General features: G+C 35.5%; 3 protein-coding genes across 4 annotated transcripts; 1 reads left to right on the top strand and 2 right to left on the bottom strand.

The window, feature by feature from the left end:
- Positions 1 to 4832: 4832 nt before the first annotated feature.
- LOC101896091 (serine/threonine-protein kinase prpf4B) lies at positions 4833 to 5876 on the top strand. Its single transcript, XM_005188654.4, has 2 exons — positions 4833 to 5657; positions 5719 to 5876. Exons 1-2 carry the CDS (start codon positions 4968 to 4970, stop codon positions 5797 to 5799), a joined length of 771 nt encoding a protein of 256 aa, XP_005188711.1. The 5' UTR covers positions 4833 to 4967; the 3' UTR covers positions 5800 to 5876.
- Positions 5877 to 9018: 3142 nt separating this feature from the next.
- On the bottom strand, positions 9019 to 9896 carry LOC101895329 (deoxyuridine 5'-triphosphate nucleotidohydrolase). 2 transcript variants are annotated; one of them, XM_005188649.4, is made up of 2 exons: positions 9743 to 9896; positions 9019 to 9682 (listed from the first exon to the last, which is right to left on the bottom strand). In XM_005188649.4, exon 2 carries the CDS (start codon positions 9680 to 9682, stop codon positions 9128 to 9130), a length of 555 nt encoding a protein of 184 aa, XP_005188706.2. In that variant the 5' UTR covers positions 9743 to 9896; the 3' UTR covers positions 9019 to 9127. The 2 variants fall into 2 exon arrangements, with proteins under 2 accessions (XP_005188706.2, XP_005188707.2); XM_005188650.4 differs by having other exon boundaries at positions 9738 to 9882.
- Positions 9897 to 20184: 10288 nt separating this feature from the next.
- Positions 20185 to 23961, bottom strand: LOC101895620 (protein lap1). The gene has a single exon (XM_005188651.4). It carries the CDS (start codon positions 23556 to 23558, stop codon positions 20682 to 20684), a length of 2877 nt encoding a protein of 958 aa, XP_005188708.2. The 5' UTR covers positions 23559 to 23961; the 3' UTR covers positions 20185 to 20681.
- Positions 23962 to 24700: the final 739 nt, after the last annotated feature.

Here is a 24700-nt window from a genome sequence, read left to right as displayed (position 1 = left end):
CCCATGGTAGAAGAATTCAGGTAGTCGCATCGACACAGCTGCTGGGACAATGAACTGTCAAATCGATTTCGAATTGAATATGTTGAATGAAAAATTATTAAAATTTGTAAAAATGTTTGAAAAATGCATTATATAATAACCTCTGATTTTCGTCGTATAAAAAGCATTTAAAAGTCCACTAACTTTTTCATAAAAAATTCAATTTTTTGACATATCAATGTTCCCAAGCGTTGATGCATCTACCTATATTCTTCTACCATTTTCAGTCCCTTATACTAAGTTCACATCATGGCAGAAGAATACAGGTAGATGCATCAACGCTTGGGAGCATTGATATGTCAAAAAAAAATTAAATGTTTTCAAATATAAGTAGTTTTTTATATGTTTTCTTATACTACGTCATTCGGAGGCTATTATAATTCGCGTTTTGTAAGAATTTTTACAAATTTAAATAATTTTTCATTCAACATTTTCAATTCCAAAATTGGTTTGACAGTTCATTGTCCCAGCAGCTGTGTCGACGCGTCTACCTATATTTTTCTACCATGGTTCACATTAAACGTGATTCGTTCTCTATTAATTTTTCCACCATTATCCTAAGTTCACATGGTACGTGGGTCAATCATAATTCGTTATTCGACATTTAATTGTTGTAGTTTTGTTCCAGAACTAAAAAGTTTCTACTACTTTTCCACATTTTGCCCCAAAAACCCGTTCAAGTTTCTCCTCCTCAAACAAAATTTGCACTCTTTTCTACTATTAGAATGTTCTCTTTAGAAGCTTTTTAGACCAATTTAAACAAGACTGCAAAAAATGTAAATATAATATAAATACGATGTCAAATAGTCATCTGTAAAATTATCAAAAAAAAAACCGCAAACATACAAATCTTTCAACTTTGTTGTTTGATATTCATCATCTGTTAGATAGCGTCGGTATTGCTGATACAATTTTGAAGGTTTTGTTCAGTGTTGCTACTTTTCTGTTGACTCGACTTTAAGGCTATTTCTTCTGCGAGAGCATATAACAGTTCGTTTTTGGCTACTTTTATTGCTAAAAATAGACGGGAAAGTGCACACAAATCACAGATCGGAACCTGTTTTCAATTCAGTTAAATTTGAAAAGTTGAAAATCATTTGCAGATGTAGGTACTAACATTTGAAATGAACGGTTTTATGTCAAACGTACATTGCAATTTTGAAGATAAATGTACAAAAAACCAAAAAATAACCAGTAAAGAAAGTCTTAAAGTCGGGCGGAGCCGACTTTATGATACCCTACACCACTTTGCTAATTTAGTAGAGCTCCATATAACAATTAAAAGTTTTTATGGGAGAATTCGATCATATACGCTATGATTATAATTATAATTTAAAATTCAAAAGACTAACTATGCCGAAGCATTTGTATCTTTTAAATTCGGAATTGTATTGCCCATTTGGTGCACAATTAATTTGAAATCGGATAAAGATATATATGAGAGCTATATCCAAATCTGAACCGATCTCGATAAAATTTGGCAAAGATATTTCTGAGCTGTATTTGATATATTTCCTTGAATATCGTTGTTAGGGAGTGCATATTACGGTTGTGGGTAACAAATATAACAAATCGGATGAGTGATATATATGGAAGCTATAGTTATATCTGAACCGATCTTCACCAAATGTGACATACTAGCTTCTAGACTCAATTCGGTCGTAAGTTCCAAATTTCATCCAATTTGGGCAAATATTAGACGTTTGGTGCACAATCCAAGGTAAATCGGACGAAGTTATATATGGGAGCTGTATCCAAATCTGAACCGATCTCGATAAAATTTAGCAAATGTATTTCTGAGCTGTATTTGATATATTTCCCCAAATATTGTTGTTACAGAGTGCATATTACGGCGGCGGTGGACAAAAATAACAAATCGGATGAACAATATATATGGGAGCTATAGCTATATCTGAACCGATTTCGACAAAATTTGGCATACATATTTTCAGGTCTAATTTGGGTGTATGTACAAAATTTCATACAATTCGGGCTAATATTACACGTTTGGTGCACAATAAAAGGCAAATCGGACGAAGATATATATGGGAGCTATATCTAAATTTCGACCGATTATCTTTAATTTCAATAGGGTTCGTCCTTGGGCCAAACAAATGATCTGTTCAAAATTTCATCTGGATCGGGCAATAAATGCGACCTGTACTTTGTTTACAAAAATACATGGACAGACGGACGGACGGACGGACATGCATAAATCGACTCAGAATGTGATTCTATGCAGATCATCAAAAGGAACTATGGGTCTATCTCGTTTCCTTCTGCCTGTTACAAACAAATGCACAAAGACATAATACTCTGACCACCTTGTGGTGTAGGGTATAATAAAGTATATTCAGTCTTGGGTATTATAAACATATACATAGTCTATCGTATCGTACAATAAAAAGGTAAGGTAGAGCTACCAGCTGATTACAATGTTTTTCTAAGTGTGCCCGACTTCTGCCAATTTTGTGAATTTATTGTTTTGAAAAATGACAAAGATAATAAAAATATTTTCAAAACCAATGAATGGAAGACACTGACATTGCGACTCGAAATTGAGTGACTGAACAGTCTGGATCGCATTTTTGAGAGAAAATCCAGGCATTTCATTCATTTTTCGCTCATTGTAGAAATGAGGCTAAAAGAAATAGAAACAACTTGTTGTATATAATTTTGAATGAGTCTGACAGGAAGCGGGCATAGCCTCAGGGCTGTATTTCTATAATTTTACGAAGCTGTTCAACCTCCTTATTGGACCATGATTATAAGTATGATAAAATGATACAGGTAGGCGAATCCACACAGATGCTGGTACAATGAGCTGTCAAACAATTGTTTGAAATTGTTGAAAAAAAGCTTTTTTGGCATATCAATGTTCGCGAGTGTTGATGCATCTACCTATATTCTTCTACCATGATTGTAAGCGAGTTTTTGGGTTTAATAGTGGTGAGCGAGTAGTACTTTAATCATATGTTTTGTCGATTAAAGACAAACTACTAGCAGTGAAACGATTCCTCGCCAGTCTACGCATATATTTATAATTCTTACGACTGTATTTTTTGGTTTTCAGTGCATTTATCTTAAACATTGCAATGTATGTTGAACACATGGTAAAATTAAGAAGGTAAAGTCATTTCAAATAAACATTCCCATCTTTGCATTTTCTGTAATTTAGCTTGTCAAATGGAAAGCAGGAAAGCAGGTTCCCATCTCTGATTTGTGTATGTACAATGGGTTTATAAATATAAATTTTGACAATGAGATGTCAATTAAATAATTTTGAAAAAAATGTAAACATATGTTTGCATGACTTAACCTTACCTTACCTATTTTTAATTCATAGTTTTTATTTCGCGTTCTGTTTAATTCATTTAGTACCTCATTATTGCAAGGTTTCTTGCCCGTTAGTTTATTGCAGTCCAACTCCTCTATACGTAGTCCCTGCAAAGATCTTACTATATTAAGAGCCATGCAGGCTTGACCTTCTTCAAACAGTTTCGAACCTAAGTATACTATGGCGTGATCCACAGATCTGCCCTGCCTTTTTATGTATTGTAGAAGCCCATGATAGATAGATTAAAGGCAACATTCTTCTTTCCAACTTCCCGTAATTGTACTTAGCCGGAAACTGTATGGTTTTCGGGTGTAAAAGATGTACTCCGTCTCTTGCGGAATCAATTCGGACGGAAATTGAGGCCAAACGATTTCGTTGATGTAGCCTATAGCCTGCATATACATATAAATATATGTAGTCTATTGCAAACTCATCACTCGTTTCTTGAAGAAGTCTTCCCATTAAATTGCTAAAATGTTGGGTTGTTAGCTCACCGACTGTCAAAGCATTCAAAATGACAATAAAAGTCAGGTCACATTGCTGACGCATAATTTCTGTTAATTCACACAGCGTGAATAAACATCAGAGGTGTGTAGCTTGTTGGATATGTTCTGGCTGTTTGAAAACAGGTGTTCCTGATAGTTTTATAGGAGGCAGTCGTAAAAGATTACCGAAAAGTAATACGTTTAGTCCTCCAAAAAAACTCATTTTCACAGTTATTTATTTGACTTAATCGAGCGTCCATCATGCATAACATTCGATAAGACACCATGGATAATCGTCGACAATCAAAATTCTGTCTGATGCCATTGATTGACAAGTACTTCTCAGTTAAATCGGAAAATAAGAAAACTAATATTTAAATGTCAACATTTTCAAAACAAAACAAAAATATACTATGAATCATGGTAGAAAAATACAGGTAGTCGCGCCGACATAGCTGCTGGGACAATGAACTGTCAAACCGATTTCGAAATTTAAAAAAGGTGAATGATTTGCGTCGTATAAGAAAACATATAAAAAGCTATTTATTTTTGACAAAATATTGTAAAATTTTTGACATATCAATGTTCTTACCTATGAAGAATATATGAATCACAAATTGTGCCGTTTGAATTTGTTAATAGGGGTACTAATTTAGAGAGCGAACAACTTGATTCAAATTGCGATCGTCTTGGACATAGTGTAAAGAATGAAGCATGGTAGAAGAATATAGGTAGATGCATCAACGCTTGGGAACGTTGATACCTCAAAAATGTTTTGTCAAAAACAAGTAGATTTTTATATGTTTTCTATACGACGCAAATCGTAGTTTGTAATGTTATGTATTTTTCAACAATATTTTCAAATGTCAATAATTTTTCATTCAAAATTTTCAATTCCAAAATCGGTTTGACATTTCATTGTCCCAGCAGCTGTGTCAATGCGACTACCTGTATTCTTCTACCATGGAATGAAGAAGGTCGAAATAGTTCCGAGCGCTCCTTTCGCGGAACAGTTGCTTTGAACTAGTTCAAAACGTAAACAATCGCAATAAAAATCGAAAACCTAACTAAATACACTTTATAACTTAATATAACTTCAATTAAGGATGGGAGGCTCTGAGAGGGCATCCTCGCGGTCTTCAAGCTATCAAAGTTCAAGACATAGATCGTCAAGGTCGAAGGATAGAGAAAGGGATCGTGATAGGCATCGTGAAAGGGACCGTGACCGAGAGCGTGATAGAGACCGGGACAGGGATCGAGATCGTGATAGGGATCGAGATCGTGATAGAGAACGGGATCGTGATTATTATGCATCATCTTCAAGGCGACACAAAAGCAAATCCAAGTCGAAGCATTCTAAAAAATCAAAATATCATCGTAGAAGCTCAGATTCCAGCAGTTCCTCATCAGAGTCCTCTGAGAGTTCCAGGGACAGTCGCAGCAGCAGAAGCAGCCGAACATCATCAAAATATTCTACGTCACGTAGTAGTAAGACAAGGGCACCTAGTTCTGAGAGTAATTCCAGAAGTACACCAGCCGCTTCTTTGCAGTCGGTAAATAGTACACAAGCCACTACCAAAGGCATCGATTTAATGGATTGTAAGGTCCAAAAGGCCTTGGAAACCATCGAAGAAGATTCCTTCAAACCCAAGGCATTCTTTAGTACAAGAGATCGTGAAGCTCCAGAAAAATCTGAGAAAGTTATAATAGATCTTAATGCAGAAACTGTCACATTTCCAAAGCCACTGGAAATACTACAAGGTGATTTAACCAAGGATGAAATATTTCACCTCAATGTGAGTGTGACGGATTTGAAATGGTGTTATCTTATTTAGTTTTATTTTTTCCCTATTTTAGTTTTTAGGCGACCAAGAGCAAAAGCAGGAAAAGTGGATACGAAAACTTTTTATGTACCGGCAAAAATATATGTCCGAATAAGTCTTTCTATGCTGTTCATACTCTCTTAAGTATAATTAACATATTAAATAAAAATGTTCAATTTATTCAACACTCGATATGTTGCAATACTTGTACGAAATTTTATTAGAAGTTCAGTACACGGTAGTGAATTGAGAAGGCTTTTTTGACACAATTTGTATGCTGAGAATGAATAATTTAACTGAAAAATATATATACAGTGACGTTTTTTTATTTTGCAAATAACTTAAAGATGTTTTGTAGAGTTTATAGACAATTATCCAACTGGACGTTTAATTTTAACTTTTTGCAATTAATAAGTATTGCTTTACTCTTTTGGAATAACTTGCTGGGTACTCAGTTTTCTGTGTTCCCATAGTCGAAATTTAGGCGTAACGAAATATTTTGTAGCTAAGAACTCATCCCCCGATTGTTTCTGCAAGAATCTTACAAGAAAGACAAAAAGGCTGCTCCTTAAGAATACAAAACATAGAGATATGTGATGACCATGGGTACAATGAATTCAAGGTAGGGCAGAACTACCATATTATTTAATTTTTTTTTATTTTTCTGGCTTAATATGTCAACTTCATTTGCTTATGTGTGTGTCTTCTTATCAATAATAAAAAATTGTTCAGAAAATATTCAAATTCGGGTGTTTTTAAAATGCTTATTGCAACGAATGCATCGACAAAATCTACAGTTTTTGTCGCGAAATAAACCATAAGAGATATATAGAACATGATATTGAAAAGAAATTTTGACCATTCATTCAGTTTTCGCGGTTTTAAATTATTTATTCAAAATCAATGCAACAAGTTGTTTGCTTTTTTTATTGTTTTGATAGTAATTCTGACATTACAAGCCAAACAGGTAGACCTCTATACTTGCTATTTTTTCAAAGTTGACCTACCTTCTCTTCATTGTACCATGGAAACAATTGCATTTCATAGTAATATTACCAAATAGAAAATATCTTAACTTAACATTAGTTTAAAATACTTTATTTCGTTGGCTCCCCAGCCGGAACTACTTTATGGTTAAATATAGAATGAAACAACTATAATAAACAACTATAATAATTCTCTTCTAGGGGGTAAAGTACTCACAAGGAAATCTTTTGGTGGATTTTAAGACAATTCCATTGAAAAATTGGCTTAAATCATCAAAATACAGAATATCAAAAGGTACCGTTTTATGGGGGATATACGATATCGTGGACCTATATAGACAATTCTCTTCTAGGCGATAAAGTACTCACAAGGAACTTCTTGTGAGAATTTTCAGACAATTCCGTTGTAAAGTGTGTAAATTGGATTAAAATTTGAATATATATAGTGTGATATGAAAAACTGCAACCAACTGTCATTTCTAAGCCACTCGTCCGACAGCTGTTAAAAGTATTCCAGTGACAGCTCATTATATTGTTTACAAGCGTACAAAAGCATTTTGTGAGAATTTTCCAGCGGAAGAAAACAATAACATCAGGAGAAATGGTTCGAAAAGTAAAGAAGCGACTTGAAAAATGGCTCGTAAGCTGAACATATCGCAATATTCCATTCGGCAAATATTGAAGAATGAGCTCGGGGTAATCCATTGAAATTCCAAAAAGTGCAAAAACGTACGCCGCAACAGAACGAAAATAGACTCAAAAGAGCTAAAGAGTTGCTTCGTTTGGCCGAAAGTGATGAACTGCCGAATTTGGTTTTCTCCGATGAGAAAACAGTCGTTGTCCAGCAGTTTGTAAACAAACAAAATGATCGTGTTTACTTGCCAAAGAGGTCAGCTGAAAATATGCACACTCGGTTGGCCACCAGAACTCAAGCTCCGGCCATGTGATGGTGTGGGCGCCATAACAGTCGATGCTCGCTCTCCGCTCGTATTAATCGTCCTTGGCATCAGAATAAAATATTCTGGAGGGTGTATAAAAGCCTTGGGCACGCAAACATTTTGGCCGCAGACCTTGGACATTCCAACAGGACTCAGCACGCGCCATCCAAGAATGGTTACAAAATGAGGTTCCTCGCTTAATTTCCAGCGCACAATGGCCATCAAAATCTCCGGATACCAATCCGTTGGACTATTGTGTCTGGAGTGTTTTTGAAAGCAAGGTTGGCACTAAAAAATACCAAAGTGTCGATCACCTTATGCTAGGAACACAATTGGAGCGAACGACGAATTTTTTCGCGGCGTATGTTCGCCGTCAAAAATAAAACACATATGTGTATATGGAAGTGCACACAATCACGGCACCGGCGAAAATTTCGTCGGTCGCCGCGAACTCAATTAGCTTTATTTCTATTTCATAGGCCGGCGACCGGCGAACAAAACAGTACAAGGTGGCCATACTTGTACGAATTTTATGTGTTTTAGTAAATAAAGTTACTTTTTACTTTAAAATTTGTTATGGTCACTCTACTATCTGTTACTCGTATAAAAAAACCTAATTAATTTGTTTATTTATTTGTGTACTTGCGCCTGAGTGAAGATGGATATCAGTGAATTTATAATAGAGAAGATGGACATAAGTGAAATTATAATAGAGAACGTAAAGAATTATGTGTTCTTGTATAATTCATTGTAGTCAACAAATGAGCAAAAAGTAAACAACTTCATCAGCAGTTTTATAATTTCGTCGGTATTGTGTTCCATACGACGAATTTTCGCGGCTCATTTTGTCGCCGCGTAGGGCGAAATTCGTCGTTCGCTCCAATTGTGTTCCTAGCATTAAGCAAGCGCTTCGCCGGGAATGGCAAAATACAGCAGAGCAACATTCGGGCAGAATGTGACGGTTTCATTGGCCATTTGAAGGCCATAATTCGTATCAAAGGCGACCAATTCGAACAAATCTAAACTTACTCTAAAATTTGATGCTATTTTCGACGTTATTTGCTTTTATTCATTAAATTAAAAAAATAAAAATTATGTCGTTGGACTTTGTTTCAGTTTTCTCACCCTGTACATACTCTGTTGGGTTTAAAATGATTACTTCGATGAGTTACAAACGGAATGACAAACTCAATAAATCCTCCATGTTATACCGGAGGATATTGTAAACTTCTGGTACAACTGCATATTTTAGTAAACCATTATTTTAGAATTGATACGAGATACATCTATGAACATACAACACCCCAAACGTTCTTTGTGGATTTTCCTCAATATGCCTTCTCTGAAATTTATTTGAAATGCTTTCAAGTTATACGTATTCGAGAGTTTCAGCAAAGATAATGGACAAAGTTTATTACAGTATATGATTTTCGTTTAAAAAGAGTCATTTATTCTGAAAAATACAATACATGAAATACTTGGTTAACTTAGTCTTAAGAGGTATAACGAGATTATAGAATTATTCGGTTTCGGCATCAGCAGCTGCTGGTACTGTTGTACCATTCTTAATGGCAGGAAGTTCTTTCACACCTGTTGAACCAAAACCTGCGTCACCTCGTTTAGTTTCTTCCAATTTATCGACTTGTTCAAGCCCGGGGTAGAATATGCGTTCACATATTAATTGGGCAATTCTATCTCCACGTTTAACTTCAAATTCGACATCGGAGTGATTGAATAGTACCACACCAAGGTTGCCGCGATAATCTTCGTCGACTACCCCAGCGCCGACATCGATAAAATTCTTAACTGCTAATCCGGAACGTGGAGCAATGCGACCATAAGAACCATTTGGAACTTCGATTTGAAGATCAGTTTTCACCAAAGCCTTGCCACGTGCCGGTACAACCAGATCGTAAGCACTTCGCAAATCCAGCCCTGCCGCTCGCTCCGATCCACGGACTGGTTCAAATGCATTCTCTGTTAGCTTAGCCCATCGTAAAACACAATTTTTATCAAACTTCATTCTTTTTGCTTGCACTTCAATCTCAGATGAATTGCTTTCAGTATGTCCCATCTGGAAATTGAATTAATAAATATAACAATACGAAAAAACTGCAAAACTTTGTAACTTTACAAACTGCAATCGGCAGACGAATCAATCATTAACTCCTTTCGATTTGCGAGGATAGAATTTCCATGCATTTTGGCGGTAAAATAGCAAAATAAAGCCAAATACCGATTACATTGCAAATTTGGGTATTTCACGGCGATTGACGGAGAATGATTGCACGATTTATCGTGAGTAGATATGTTTTATGTTGGGCTACGTTCATATTGGAGCCATTTATCGTGATTTATTAAATAGATATTTTCATATTTATATGTCAAGTTAATCGTTTGATGTATTATTTTTTATTGTTTCTAGTGGTAAATTTTCGCTTCGCTTTTCACATAATATATGGGCATTAACGTAATACATGCCAAAATATATCTAAAGAATATTATACTTAATGTACTCCGGATGCATTCTACTAATAACGGGTGCATTCAAGAGCACACCTCAAACTGCACTGGACACCCTACTGCGCTTAAGCCCACTAAGCGTACACGTAGAGGAACAGGCAATTAGGTATGCACTTAGACTTAAAGAACTAAACCAATGGCGCAGTCAATCCTTTGGACATTCTGCAATCATATGTTCACATTTTTTTTCAAAATAATTTATTTGACATCTCATTGTCAAATTTTTATTTATAAATCCATTGTATACACAGAAATCAGAGATGGCAACCTGTTTTTATTCAGTGAAATTTGACAAGGTAAATTACAGAAAATGCAGAGATGGATGGTCTTATTTGAAATGACTTTAGCTCCTCAATTGTACTATGCAGCGTACATTGCTTGAATAAAATCAAACTATATTTAGCGGCACGAACGGACCAAAACTTTTACATCAATTTCATTTGTATTGTGTTACAAAAATTGTCTCCTATGAAAAACGAAATTCTAACCTTCTCGTTGATATGCCAATTGTGAAGGTAAATACCTCACATATTCTAAAATGTTCACAAAACTCCAAGTTTTTACAGCGATAGTTGCGAATATTAAAATAATAAATGATGAACAACCCATTGCTTAATGCAGCTCTAAAACATAAACTTATTACAGAACAAAAAGTTCTAAAAATAGGTCATACCCAGGGTTTAAAAGCCAGCATCTATTGAAATTAGCCTTAGCCTTTCTGTGCAACTGCTATTAAATATTGACAGCGACGGCTTAAATAGCACATGATCAGCTATTTAGCTCAGCGCATAGCTATTTAGCTCGTTTTTTTCGTTTAGCCCTAACCCACAATAAAGTTAAAAATTCAACACACAAAATAAGAAATAGCTCGGATTTCGGCTGCTGCTATTTTCGCTTTAGCCAAATGAGCAGCCGAAAACATATTTTTACGATTGTGTGTTGTCAATGTACATATTAATAAAACACGTACATATGTTTTCGAGCTCGTCGGCTAATATATTTTTTGAATTATATCTTACCAATATTTTATCTAAATGTATTGAATATCTCACAAAACTAAAATAAATTTATAGGATTCAATAACATTTGCACATTGTCTACATATGCAAATACCGAATGGATAAAAATGCGATTTCTATAACATTTCATACGACGTGAAATTTTTATAAGCAACACTGAACTCACAAATGATTATTTGTTTTTGTTGGCCAAAAACCTAGCTAAGCAGCAGCAGCAGTCACGTTGCTTTTTTGTATGGTACAATAAGGAGGTAGAACAGTTTCGAAAAACTATAGAAATATAGCCCTGTGGCTATGTCCATTTACTCAAAATTAGATGCAACAATTTTTCATATTTTTCTTCATTTTTAAAATGATTTAAATAGCGCGAAAAATTAATGAAATGCCTGGATTTTCTCTCAAAAATAGGATCCAAACTGTTCAATCTTTCAATTTCATGTCTAAACTGGTTAATAGCTTTAAGGCGCGAGTCGCAATGTACGTGCCTTCCAATCATTGGTTTTGAAAATTTTTGTTTTCATTTTTCAAAACCAAAAAAAAAAAACATATTCAAAATTGGCAGAAGTCGGCCACACTTAGATAATATATTGTAATCAGCTGGTGGCTGGTACCAAAGCATACTGAGATTAGGTAAGTAATAAACCAATTATTTTATGCTAAAGTACAATATTTGATTCAATTCTTAACACTCTACTTGAATTAAAGATTAACAATTCTAATAATCTAATTACAAAAGCCAAATTAAAAATTAATCAATTGCAAAAAGTTTCTTAAAATATTCCAACTTTTGTGGTTTAACTGCCTTGGTAAAAACGTCAGAAACTATTTCTTTCGTTGACATATATTTCAAACATATTTCATTGTTGTCAATTTTTCAATTTGGCTTTAATGTCCATAGACTTTGTTCTTGACGAGTATTTGTTATTTGTAGCCACTTGTGTAGCTCCTTTATTATCACAGTACAAAAGCGTTGCTGTTTGGGTTGAGTTCCTTCTCGAGTCGTTTTAACCAAACAGATTCCTGTTCCCGTTCCTTTTAAGTAATGCATTATGCATTTTACAGTATTCGTACCAAATCGGCTCAGGATGTTCACAGCATAGTATATAGCAGGGGCGAAACTTGAGCGGCGTACAAGAAGCACCCAATAGCTTCCATATACGGTATTTTCGACATTTTTTCCTTTTTTGTCTCGGTTTTAGAAGACATACTTTCGGATAACTTTTTATTATAGTCCATCGGTGTTCAGGAAGGGTTACAATCACTAATTCCAAAACGAGTCAGAACATTATATATACTTAGACTGATCAATTTTGATTCCTTCTTCCGCTCGGGATATTGTCATACCAAGCACAGTAGACACTTTACCCATGTCTTTCTATTTAAATTTACTTGTAAGTTTCTTCTTGAAAGATTTGATTCCGTTTACGTCATTGCAGAATATAAAAACATCGTCTACGTGTATCGCAATATAAATCAATCCATATATAGATCTGTTTAGCTTACATACTTTATTAGATCCATCACGAAAACCTTCTGTTTGTTCCATGTATATGGTTTATTTTAAAATCACATTTAAGTAAGCGTTAACGGCATCCATTTGATGAATATTCATATCGTGTTTTGTTGGCAATGTTGTTAAAAATCGTATTGATTCGTAGCGAACAACTGGAGAGAATGTTCACATGTAATCTATACTTCTAGTCTGGGTGAAGACTTTTGCGAGTAATCTCGCTTTCCATCGTAGCGCGTTTCCATTGGAATTTTGTTTTGACTTAAAACCCCATTATGATTCCACCTCTTCAGGAAGCTCAACTAAAGTCCAAGTATTGTTGTCCTTCAAGGAAGACATTTCTTCTTGCATAGCTATTTTCAATTTCCAGAATCATCAAATGTCATTGCCTGTTTTACATTTTGAGGATCTGAAGAAACATATTCTATTGCAGAAAATGCCGTTGATGATTGATTTCGGTTTGCAATCCTTTCTGATCTTCGAATATTTTCTGATGATTGTATATGTCGATTTAGTTCCCAGTCTTCATCATTTGTGTCCACATAGCCGTTGTTTAAGTTGGCCTTCAACTTCCCGAGTCCAGTCAACCACGGATGCTGATTGACACAACGGGCATCTCCTCGGCGGAGACCGTAGAGCGCAGATGCCACCGGGCGGTGGTTGTTGTTGGTTAGCTCACTTTGATACATAAGATACTCTGCTCTCATTGGAAATAATTGTAGATGTAGTAGTAGTAATCGACAATGATCCTCGGCGATCACTGCGATTGCAAGAACCTCAGCGTTCACTTGTCGACCAGTAGTTGAAAAGTACACACAAAGGTCTCTGCGCCACCCCAAATTACACAAGGTAATTTTGCTTGTTATAATATGAAAAGAATAACTTAATAAACCACCAAACTTATTGGAATTAAATCTAATTACTGTTGTGTTTTTATTTGATTCTTTTCTCCTCCCAACAACCCCTAGCGCCTAAACAGCCGTCGTTGTTTAGATATTCTGAGTCCAAGAACTCACTATCAGTGTCAGAATCACTACGAAGCTAATTTTGATCTTCATTATTTCCATTCAATACACTTGAGTCCATATTCACTGTTTGGTCGACATCATTACGACTTTCTTCATCCGGATTGAATTAGCATTGGATTGAACAAATTTGAAGATGATTTTCAATATTTGATTGACTGTTTTCAAGAAATACCACGTCACGGCTGACTATTATAGTATTGTCGCTTGGGTCAAACAATCGATAAGCTTTACTATCCGTCATGTATCCAACCATGATACATTCTGATGACTTTGGATCAATTTTAGATCAAAAGTCAACAAAAAACGAGCTCCCAAGAACGAATATGCTTTTAATGGACCAACCACATCGGAATGGAAAATCTCCAATAAATTTTTAGTTCGTGTACTGATTTTTCTGCTTATTTTGGTGCTTTTTGCTTTCCCTTCACGCAAACATTTATGCCAATATCTTGGTACACAAATCTGGAACATATTCCACATCTTTAATTGTAATATATCTCTTATTTTTTCCAGAGCGAAATTAATGGACCAACCACATCGGAATGGAAAATCTTCAATATATTTTTAGCTCGTGTACTGATTTCTCTGCTTACTTTTCGGGTTTGCTCTTCCTTCACACAGACAACACATTGTTCAGAACATTCCTTGCCGAAATTTATGTCAACATTAGCATTCTTGACTTCTTCTAATTTCCCATTACATATATGACCCAACGTTCGATGCCGCAAGTTAAAATCGTTGACAGGAATAAAAACCTTAATCTTTTCCTCTTTGGATTTGCTATATAATCTGTACAATTGATTCTGTATACTTGCCGTTGCTATAACACGGCCACTACTATCAGGAATGCAGCATTTTCACCTTTAAAAGTCACCTTTTTGCCGTTTCTCGAGTAGATTGGTTCACAAATCTGGAACATATTCCACATCTTTAATTGTACTATATATCTTATTTTTTTCCAGAGCCAAATTCAATATCCACATCTCTAATGGAGTCGACTACAAGTTCCCTTTTATCTGCGATAATGAACTTTTTATTTACGGCCTCTCGGGTATTGTACATGTTCTTTTTATTCGTCATATGGTTACTAGCTCCACTATCTATGTACCAGGCAGAATGTGAACCGGAACTGGATTCTGTTGTTGTTGATTTATCGGTACTTGAGGCAAATAAAACATCTGACTTTTTTCATTCTTCTTTTTAGCTCCAATATTGTTTGACTTCAATTTGATGGGGCAATTATTTGAGATGTGCACTGCAATTGTAGCATTTAATTTGCTTCTTGCAATTCTTGATAACTTTAGATGGTAACGCGGATTCTTTTTCTGAAGCTCGATCAAATATCGCATCTTGAAATTTCTCCTTAGAATTTTCCACAGCCATCACAAGCGGTTTAAAGTCGTCGGTTAATCCTGCTAGCATAAGCGTTGCGGTCAATTCATCGTCAATGATCAGGCCAGCATTTTTTGCTTTCAGATCCACTATTACGATGTTATTGACATATTCTTGAATTGATCTATAGTTCTGTAATTTGATGTTTACGATTTTCTGGTGAGGCCCGTATCTTTATACGTATTAAACCACGCACTATATGGTTTTTTTGCGGTAGTTGCAGTTGCAATGTGCCCATTGTTGTCTGGTTCAATCATCAATGTAATTTCGGCTAAAGCTCTCGCATTAAAATCAGCATCAGCCGCATTATCAATACAGGCCATCCAGCATCCTTTAATAACAAGATACTATTACGCTTACCTCTCCCAAACGACGACGAAAAGCTATTTTATTAGCAGCTATTTTTTTTTATTCGAAAAATCACAATTTTTCAATATGAAAAAATATGTATCTACTTTTCACAATATTTTTTTTTTTCAAATGTGACTAAAGCCCATAACCTGTTAAATTGAATTCGTTTACTGAACTGAATGAAAAATGAGAATACATAATTGACAAAAACATTGTGATACCAAAGCAATTATTTTATTCTAAATTACAATATTGGTTCGATTCTCAACATTTTCAGTTTCTATTTGGAGCTCGCAATGAGTACAATCTCCTTTGGCAATGAATTGCCTATGCTGGTTCATGTTTTCATAAGTCTCCATTACGATTTTCGGTAATTTGGCAAGTTTAGTTGCATTTTTCAATCTAATGTTTCAACGTTAATGTTTGGAGTTTGCAATAGATTTAGTAGCTCCAAACCAAACTTGTACAGCTAAAGAAAAATATGTATTTTTCTTATAACTTCCAATAAAATGTGTTTTTTTACATTGTACAATATGAAAGTAATTTAAAAAGCAAAAAAACTCAACATTTTAATTCATTTAAAGTAAAACAAGCAAAAAAACATTAAGTTCGGCCGGGCCGGACTTTTAATATCCTCCACCTTAAGGTAAAGGAAACATTAGAACACATTATGGCCTACAAATACCAATTTTTAGACACATTCGTGGGAAAATGTGGCAAAGATCATCAAAATATCGAATATCGGGAGGTACCACTATATGGGGCTATACAAAAAACGTGAACCTATACATACATTGTTTCGCCAACGAAGCTAGAACCCATTAGGACACACAAATACCAATTTTTAAACAAATCCGTGAAAAAATGCGACAAAAACTATTAAAATGCCGAATATCGGGAGGTACCGTGTACCCATACATACTGATTTATGCTGATTATGAATATATATACTTTATGGGGTCTACGACCAATATTTAGGGATGTTACAAATAGAATGACAAAGATAATATACCCTCAATTCCAAGGTGGAGGGTATAAAAATAAATAAATATTAAAAGAGATCATATTTCAATGCCAAAGACAAACATTTATAATTTAATTCTTATAATTTAAAGTATTTCTAGACATTAATATTTTATATTTACCATTTGTAGCTTTATTGGCACTCTTTTTAGGAAGGTTTTCGCAAAAGCTTTGTTCAATTTTTTGCCATTCTTCCAACAAAGCTTTCTCCAAATCTTCTTTTCAAGATATGGTACGCTGGCAGATTTTCCATCGAGATAGCTCCATCAATTCTATATAGGGTCCATGGTACAATGAGGAGAAGGTAGGCCATGGTACAATGAAGATAAGGTAGGTCAACTTTGAAAAAATTGCAAGTATAGAGGTCTACCTGTTTGGCTTGTAATGTCAGAATTACTATCAAAACAATAAAAAAAATCAAACAACTTGTTGCATGTATTTTGAATAAATAATTAAAAACCGCGAAAACTGAATGAAAGGTCAACACTTCTTTTTAAAACCAGGTTCTATATATCTCTAAAGGATTATTTCGCTACAAAAACTCTAGATTTTGTCGATGCATACGATGAAATAAACATTTTGAAAACATCCGAGTTTGAATGTTTTCTGAACAATTTTTTGTTATTGAAAAGAAAACACATACATGTACAAATAAAGATGACATATTAAGCCAAGAAAATAAAAAAATTGAAATCATATGGTATCATAGCCCTACCTTGATATCATTGTACCATGAGGTAGGCCAACTTTGAAAAAATTGCAAGTAAAGAGATCTACCTGTTTGGCTTGTAATGTCAGAATTAGTATCAAAACAATACAAAATCAAACAACTTGTTGCATTTATTTTGAATACATAATTGAAAAACGCGATAACAGATTGAAAGGTCAACACTTCTTTTTAAAATCTTGTACTGTCTCTCTAAAGGATTATTTCGCTACAAAAACTCTAGATTTTTTCGATGCATACGTTGAAATAAACATTTTGAAAACATCCGAATTTGAATATTTTCAGAACATTTTTTTTGTTATTGAAAAGAAAACAAATACATAAACAAATAAAGATGACATATTAAACCAAGAAAATAAAAAAATTAAAATCATATGGTATCATAGCCCTACCTTGATATCATTGTACCATGATAGGGTCTATGTCTGGGCTGGTGTATTCATTACGTGGGGACAATTATAAGCCTTGTGTTTCGTATCATTGTCTTGATAAAAATAACAATCTTCGCCAAGGACGAGCTTTTCCTTACAGAGTGGCAAACTTTCATTCAAATTTTTAAGGTACATAGTCTGATCCATAATACTTTCAATAAAATGCAATACACCAGGTCCAGAAGCTGAAAATGAACTCCACATCATTACTGACCCACCACCGTGCTTCACTGCAGGCTTCATATTTTTGACAAGGAGCGCTTCATTTGCCTTTCTCCATATATAAGGTCTGCCATCTGAACCAAAAAGGTTGAATTTGCTCTTACCCGTGAACAGCACATTCTTCCAAAATGAAAAATCTTTCGATATGTGCTCCTTGGCAAATCGCAACCTTACTTCTTGATTTCGCTTGCAGATTAGAGGTTTATGTCTAGCTCTTTTTCCATTGTAATTCGACTTATGCAGTATATTTCTTATTGTTTGAGGGCAACATACTTTTCTCAAATCCATTTCAGCAATTTTTGCATGCTTCGGTGCACTAAAAAATGGATTGTTTTTGATCTGCCGTAAAATATACTTTTCATCACTCAAGTCAAATATTTTATTATTAACCGTTTAACTGTCCGTCTACACATCCATCTGTGCTGTGAACCGTTGTGTGATGTACTGAACTGTAAATCGGCTTGCATTAACAATCTTACTCGGCAATTTACAGGGTTGCCATATTTTGTTAATAAAATAACAACAGTTCTACGGCTAGTTCAGTTCTACAGCTAGTAAATTTTTATAACCTCTACCATTCTATGGTCATTGTCATTCCGTTTTGTAACTCCTCCAAATATTTATAATACACCCTACACAGTATATATATTCTGAATCAGCGTAAAATTCTAAGACGATCTTGCTATGTCCGTCCCTCTGTCCGTTGTAATCACGATATCTTTGGAACGAATTGAGATAGAAGGCTAAAATTTTGCATACATGCATAGTTTACCACTAGGCAATTTAAGTTCGTAAATGGGCAATGTCGGTCCACGTTTTCGTATAGCCCCCATATAACGATACCTCCCGATATTCGGTATTTTATTGATTTTAGCGACATTATTACCGGATTTATTTCAAATGGGTACTACAGCCTATGACAAAAACTTTTGCAATCAGGACCAAGTCTTTGTAAAGCCCCCATATAACTGTAGCTCCCGTTATTCTGTATTTTGATGATTGCAGCGACATTATTCACCGGAATCGTTTAAAATTTCGTATTGGGAGATCTTAATGGTTACTAAAACCTATGGAAAAGAATTTCGTAGGCAGGTCCACGACTTCGTATAGCCCCCATATGACGGTACCTCCCAATACTCCATATTTATATGATTTGTGCGACATTATTCACAGGAATTGTAACAAATTTCGTATTTAAAGTTCGTAATGGGTACTACAGCTTATGACAAAAAAAATCGTATGTAGGATCTCGTTTTCGTATATATCTCCCATATAACGGTACGTCCCGCTATTCGGTTTTTTCATGATTTCAGCGACATTATTTATCGGAATTATTTCAAATTTCGTATTTAAAATTCGTAATGGGTACTATAGCCTATGACAAAAAATTTCGAAAGCAGGTTCACATCTTCGTATAGTCTCCATATAACAGTTTTCATTTAAGTGGTAGTTTCCGGAAGTTTTTTGAAATTGTTCATGTTCCTTCCAAATGGTGGAGGGTATTAAAAGTTCGGCCCTGCCCAACTTCGCTGCTTTTTTACTTGTTTGGGATACTTTTGGCTCTAATATAATATGTAATCGGACCTTCAGCACAGACTTGAGACATCTTCATGAATTATAAGTGTTTTAAGGCATTGTTGAAAAATGATTATGACTAACGATATTAAAAATAATGCTGTATTTTCTATTATATTTCATTTACCCAAACAACCAACAAAAAATGAAACTACAATATGACTTGAGAACGATATTAATAATATCGTAAGTCATAATAATGTCAAATTTTTAATTACAAGCACTATCTCTTCACCAAATACCAAATTGAGGAGCATTTACTGTATACTACATACTTGTGGTGAGTATTTCCTAAAGTACTTTTCTATTTTATCTCCTCCAATCAGCGGTGACCCTAATACAGCGTTCGAAAACAAACAGTACACAGAGATTGTGTACAGTACTGGTAGAGTATCACTAAAAGATTTTTAAGAGAAAATTAAAATTTTGTTTCTCTTTATATTTTACGATTCCATTTAATTGTTTCTAAACTTGCATGTTTGCCATAATAAATTATAAAGCAAATGGATAAAAAATATTTGTATAAATAATGACTTAACAAGGTTTTATTCTTGATTTGAATAAGCAAAGAGAAATTTAACTGGAAAAATATATTTTTTCTTGAGCAGAGCTCGCATTCGATATCAAACAATTTTTTTGCAGTCGTTGCTTCAGTTTTAAATCTACCAGCGTAATTTTAAAAAAACCATAAAAAATACTTTCCCATGAAACGATTATCGAACTCTCCCTTTTTGTACAAGCAATAATAATTTATTTATCAATTATGAAAAGAGGGTTTTTGTTTTTAACAAAATTCATTTATTGTGTAAGTATGTGTGTATTTCTATCTTTTTGTTTTTGCAAAAATGGCATCTTATTCTTATTTAAACAGGCAAAAGTGGTTTCTATTTTTTGATTCAACCAAGAAAAACATTTTCCTGCAATGGGTTGTATTTCCAAGTTGGAAAATGATGTCGGTAAGAAAAAAGTGTCTTCTATGAATTTGGTCATAAGAGTTATTTATAATTCAATAGGTTACAAATTATTATTATTTTGTATTTCTGTAATCCAATGTTTTGTTTGTAATTTTGTTGGTGTAACACTAAGTGTTTCAGACTTATTTTTGCACATGATTCTAAAATGGGAAGGTATGCCCATATTTCTAGGCAATCCCTTTATTGCAATACCGTACCGACGTCGACTACGTTTTGTAGGACTTCGGTTCAAACTCCTCTCTTCGCACTGGGATCGTTCGCCAAAGTAGAGGGGATGTGCTTTTCAGTGACTATGAGTTTATCTACGTGAAAGCATAATGTTGACTACATTTCCAGTGTTATCTAATACTTGGCGGGCTTCGTTTACACTAATAGTTGTAAAATCACATCCATCTACATCTAATAGCTTGTCGTAGAGACACAGCAATCGCGACGCATCCGTATCTGGGGTGGTCGAGACAACATAGATGCCTTCTTTGTTGGGCAAGGAGTCTATTTGGAATCCACGCTCATGTTCCCATTTCAATGAGATTTGTTTGACAGTGGGATTTTTATGTACTCCAAATAGCCAGGGGGTTTTGCTTTTACTATTGGGTCTAGTTGAATTTGGAGTTGCGTTCAAGAGGGGCGATGCTGTGCGCGAATTGTCTGTAGGATTGTTGTTTTCCTTTGTAACAGTATTGTCGGTAAATGCGGTTTTAGTTACATCTTTGCTATTGTCCACGGATTGGTTTTGATCGAACGATACTGAGACACCGACATCATCTTGTTTTGTTATGTGTGAAGTTTTAAAATTGTTCTGATAGTCCGCAACGTTCGTCAACGGTTGTATCATTTGGTAGACTTCGTGAGAATGTTCTTCAATGCTTTCCATGGGGTGATTTTGTTGCAACTGCTGTTGTTTTTGTCGTATAACCTCATAATTTGTCAAGTCTTCGGGGGTCTTTTTGGTGAAACTTCTGGCAATGTGATAAGGAGGTGGATCAGGCAAATTGCCATTTGATGCTCCTATTGCCAGCTGTCCCATTTGATGGGTAATAATATTGGAATGGAAGTATATTGGTTCTTGTTGGTGCGATGGCGACAATGTAGTTTGTTGTTCCTGTGGTTGGTAGTAGTATTCCTGTAATGGTGGCTGATGATATTGCTGATAGGCCGTTGTTGGGCTATTCTGTTCATAGTAAACGCTTCCATTTGGCATGATTGTCATGCCTGGCGACGGTATTGGCGCGTTTTCATTAATTTGCTGGAACTGTTGTTGTTGCTGCCATTGAACTGATGAAGGATGCGTTTGTAGAATAATATGGTCCCCACCCTCCCTGGGAGTATGATGCAAAGCATAATTTGTTACATACGTTGCCGTCGACTGACTACTAGGAATGAATTGAACAAATTCCTGTTGGCCAGTACTACCTGCGGCACTATTTACGGCTTCATTTACATTATCTCCCGGCTGTTCTTCGTATGGCTTATGCTGATTTCGACGTAAATATTTTGCCATAAGCCGTAGTTCTTTTGGATACGGTGTTGGAGAACGCATAAGGAAGTCTTTAGCTTGTGCTGCAGGTACAAAATGAACATTATCTCGTATCTGGCTTGTACCACCATAGGCATTGGAGGGCATAACGTAAGACGTTGAAGAAGCTGTCGTAGTTGGTGGTGTTGGTTGTTGTGGCAGGGGCATAGTTACTATATCATCAGGTTCGCTAGTCTTTCCAGTGGTTGTCCCTGTTGTAGGTGAATTTTTATTGGTATTGAGTATTGTGGTTTCCTCGGCGAAGCAAATGCGGCGCGTCGGACTTACACAGTTATTTGGAACCGCCGCAGCACTGTGTGGTTGGCGTCTTATGCTATTGTATACCTGATCATCAGATTCATTCTCTTTGCTGCCTGTATTTTGCTTAGAGCCCAGTTGAGGCAACATGAAGCATGTTAAATGTGTTTTCTTTGTGGCGTCGACATATTGCAGTGGCACCAATGGCTGAGCCTGGTTATTGCTTATCCACAGAGATGTCAAATTAACTAAACTAAATACCGACACAGGTAATGTGGCTATATGATTTTGGACAATGTTCAGAACTTTGAGCTGACGGAGGTGTCCAATATTGCTGGGCAATTCGGCGATTTTGTTTCGACTTACACTCAGAACGCTGAGGTTGCTGCAAGAACAGATTTCATCGGGCAGTTGACGTAGGTCATTGTCGTCGGCAAACAGATATCTCAGTTTTCGTAGCAGGCCTATAGTGGTAGGCAAACGTTTCACCTTGTTATGGCTTATCACAAGCTCTTCCAGATTCTCTAAGTTTGAAATGCTATCGGGCAGTTCTGTGAGTTCATTCGACTCGCACTTGAATGTAACCAGAGATTTTAGCATGCCTATGCTAAAGGGGAATGTGGTTAAGTCATTTGTAGAGATCGAGATCACCTCCAAGTTGTGCCAGTTACTTATTTCGTTTGGCAGCGAACTAATAAAGTTTCCATTAGCCTCGAAATGCTGTAGTTCGCGTAACTTACCAGCCATTGGTGGAATTTCGCGTATTTGGTTGAAATCGAACCAGAATTCGCGCAGTTGCTTCAGTTCAAAGACAACATCAGGCATTTTTGTAAATTCGTTACCTCCTATGTCCAGGCGTTGCAAATTTGTTAGACGCTGCATCGACTTTGGCAGAGATACCAGGTTATTGAGACGCAGTTCAACAATGCGCAGATTAACCAACCGCCCAAAATTCGCCGGGAGAAACTCCATGTAGGTTTCATTCAGCAACAACTCCTGCAGCGATATAAGTGATGTAATGGCATCCGGCAGCCGTTGCAGGGTATTGCAGCTAAGATCCAGGTGCGTTAGATTCTTACAAGACTTAATACTGTCGGGTACATTGGAAATATAGTTGCGATTCAAATTCAGCTGCTGCAACTGACGCAACGTGCCCACCGCTTCCGGAATTGTCTCGAGATTGTTATTGTTGGCATGGAGAATCTTCAGACCCTGGCAGTAGAAGAGCTGTGGTGGTAGATTATTAATTCGGGTCGATGTCAAGTAAAGTTCTTCCAAAGTTCTCTCATGCTGCCAAACCAGTGGGAACACATCGGTGAGTACTGTATTACTGTAGTCGAGTTTGCTAACAACTTCCTCGTTCTTGAACTGCAGACAAGGAAAGCATTTCGATAAAGGCATCTTAGTTGAGGGAGTAGTTTTACATTTGTTGTTGTGTCGGTCAGGTAAGTATACGACGAAGTGAGCAGAGCACAGATCGTATCACAAGAAGGCACAGTGAATGGAAATGCTTATCGACATTAAATGCAAATGAAGTGCAGTCAGTGGTGCTTGAGTCACAGATCTACTTGGATTTAGCTGCAACTGAAACAAAACACGTCCCGAACGAAACAAATAAGAAGCAAAACATAATGCCCGATAAAAAATAAACGTAAAAAGGAGTAAAATAGAGACTGTGTTGTTTACGAACGAGTGTAATGCAAAAATGCCTGGAATCTATGTTGTTTACGAATGAGACAGGGCGAAACGCTACCAGCTGGAAGCGACGAACAAACAACGAGGCTGAACGATTTTGTCGACGGCGCACAGAAATGCTTGTCAAGTGGCGGCTCAATTTTATTTAGTTCAGAAAACCGTTTTTTCTTTACCATTTCCATTTTTTTTTTAATAAAATCCATTGTTTTTGTGACAAGCTTAAATAAGAATGCGATTTGAAACACATTACACAAAGGTAAAAGAAATAGAGTAAGGATGAAAATCTAAACCAAAATAACGACTGGACAAAAGGATTTACAGAAGAAACGAAAGAAAAACGGCACAACCATGGGGCACAACTACCAAGGTAATCTCATGCAATCATACGATTACATATTTTCTAATCTACACACGTTTTGATTTTCAAATTTTGACTTTGTAGTTCTTCCTTATATATGAGCGTACAGCTGGAGAGAAATTTAGATATATTTGTTATCATATGCCAAATTCAAGGAAGAATATTACAAACATGACTGTAATTATGCCATGATAAAAACTAAAATATTAGTCTCATAAGTCATGTAAGGCTTGATTATGGAATGACTGTTTTGTTTCAAAGTATTATTTTGCAAAATTAATTGGCTAAAATCCGAATTTTCAGTCTAATTGGCCTTAATTTAATTGCATAAAATTGTCAGCGTAAGATGTCTTTTTTTATAAAATACGCATTGTGAACAATTTTCGGTCGGTTATTTTGGGGTTTTGGTCCTTAAAGACAGATTTAAAATAAAAAAAATGTAAAATAAGCACCAAGAATGTTTCCTTAGGATAAAGGGTTTAAAACTACT

Source organism: Musca domestica, unplaced genomic scaffold, assembly GCF_030504385.1.
Source record: "Musca domestica strain aabys unplaced genomic scaffold, Musca_domestica.polishedcontigs.V.1.1 21, whole genome shotgun sequence".
NCBI lineage: Eukaryota > Metazoa > Arthropoda > Insecta > Diptera > Muscidae > Musca > Musca domestica.
The sequence above is the reverse complement of the archived record's forward strand: the minus strand, read 5'-3'. Positions and strand labels throughout refer to the sequence as shown.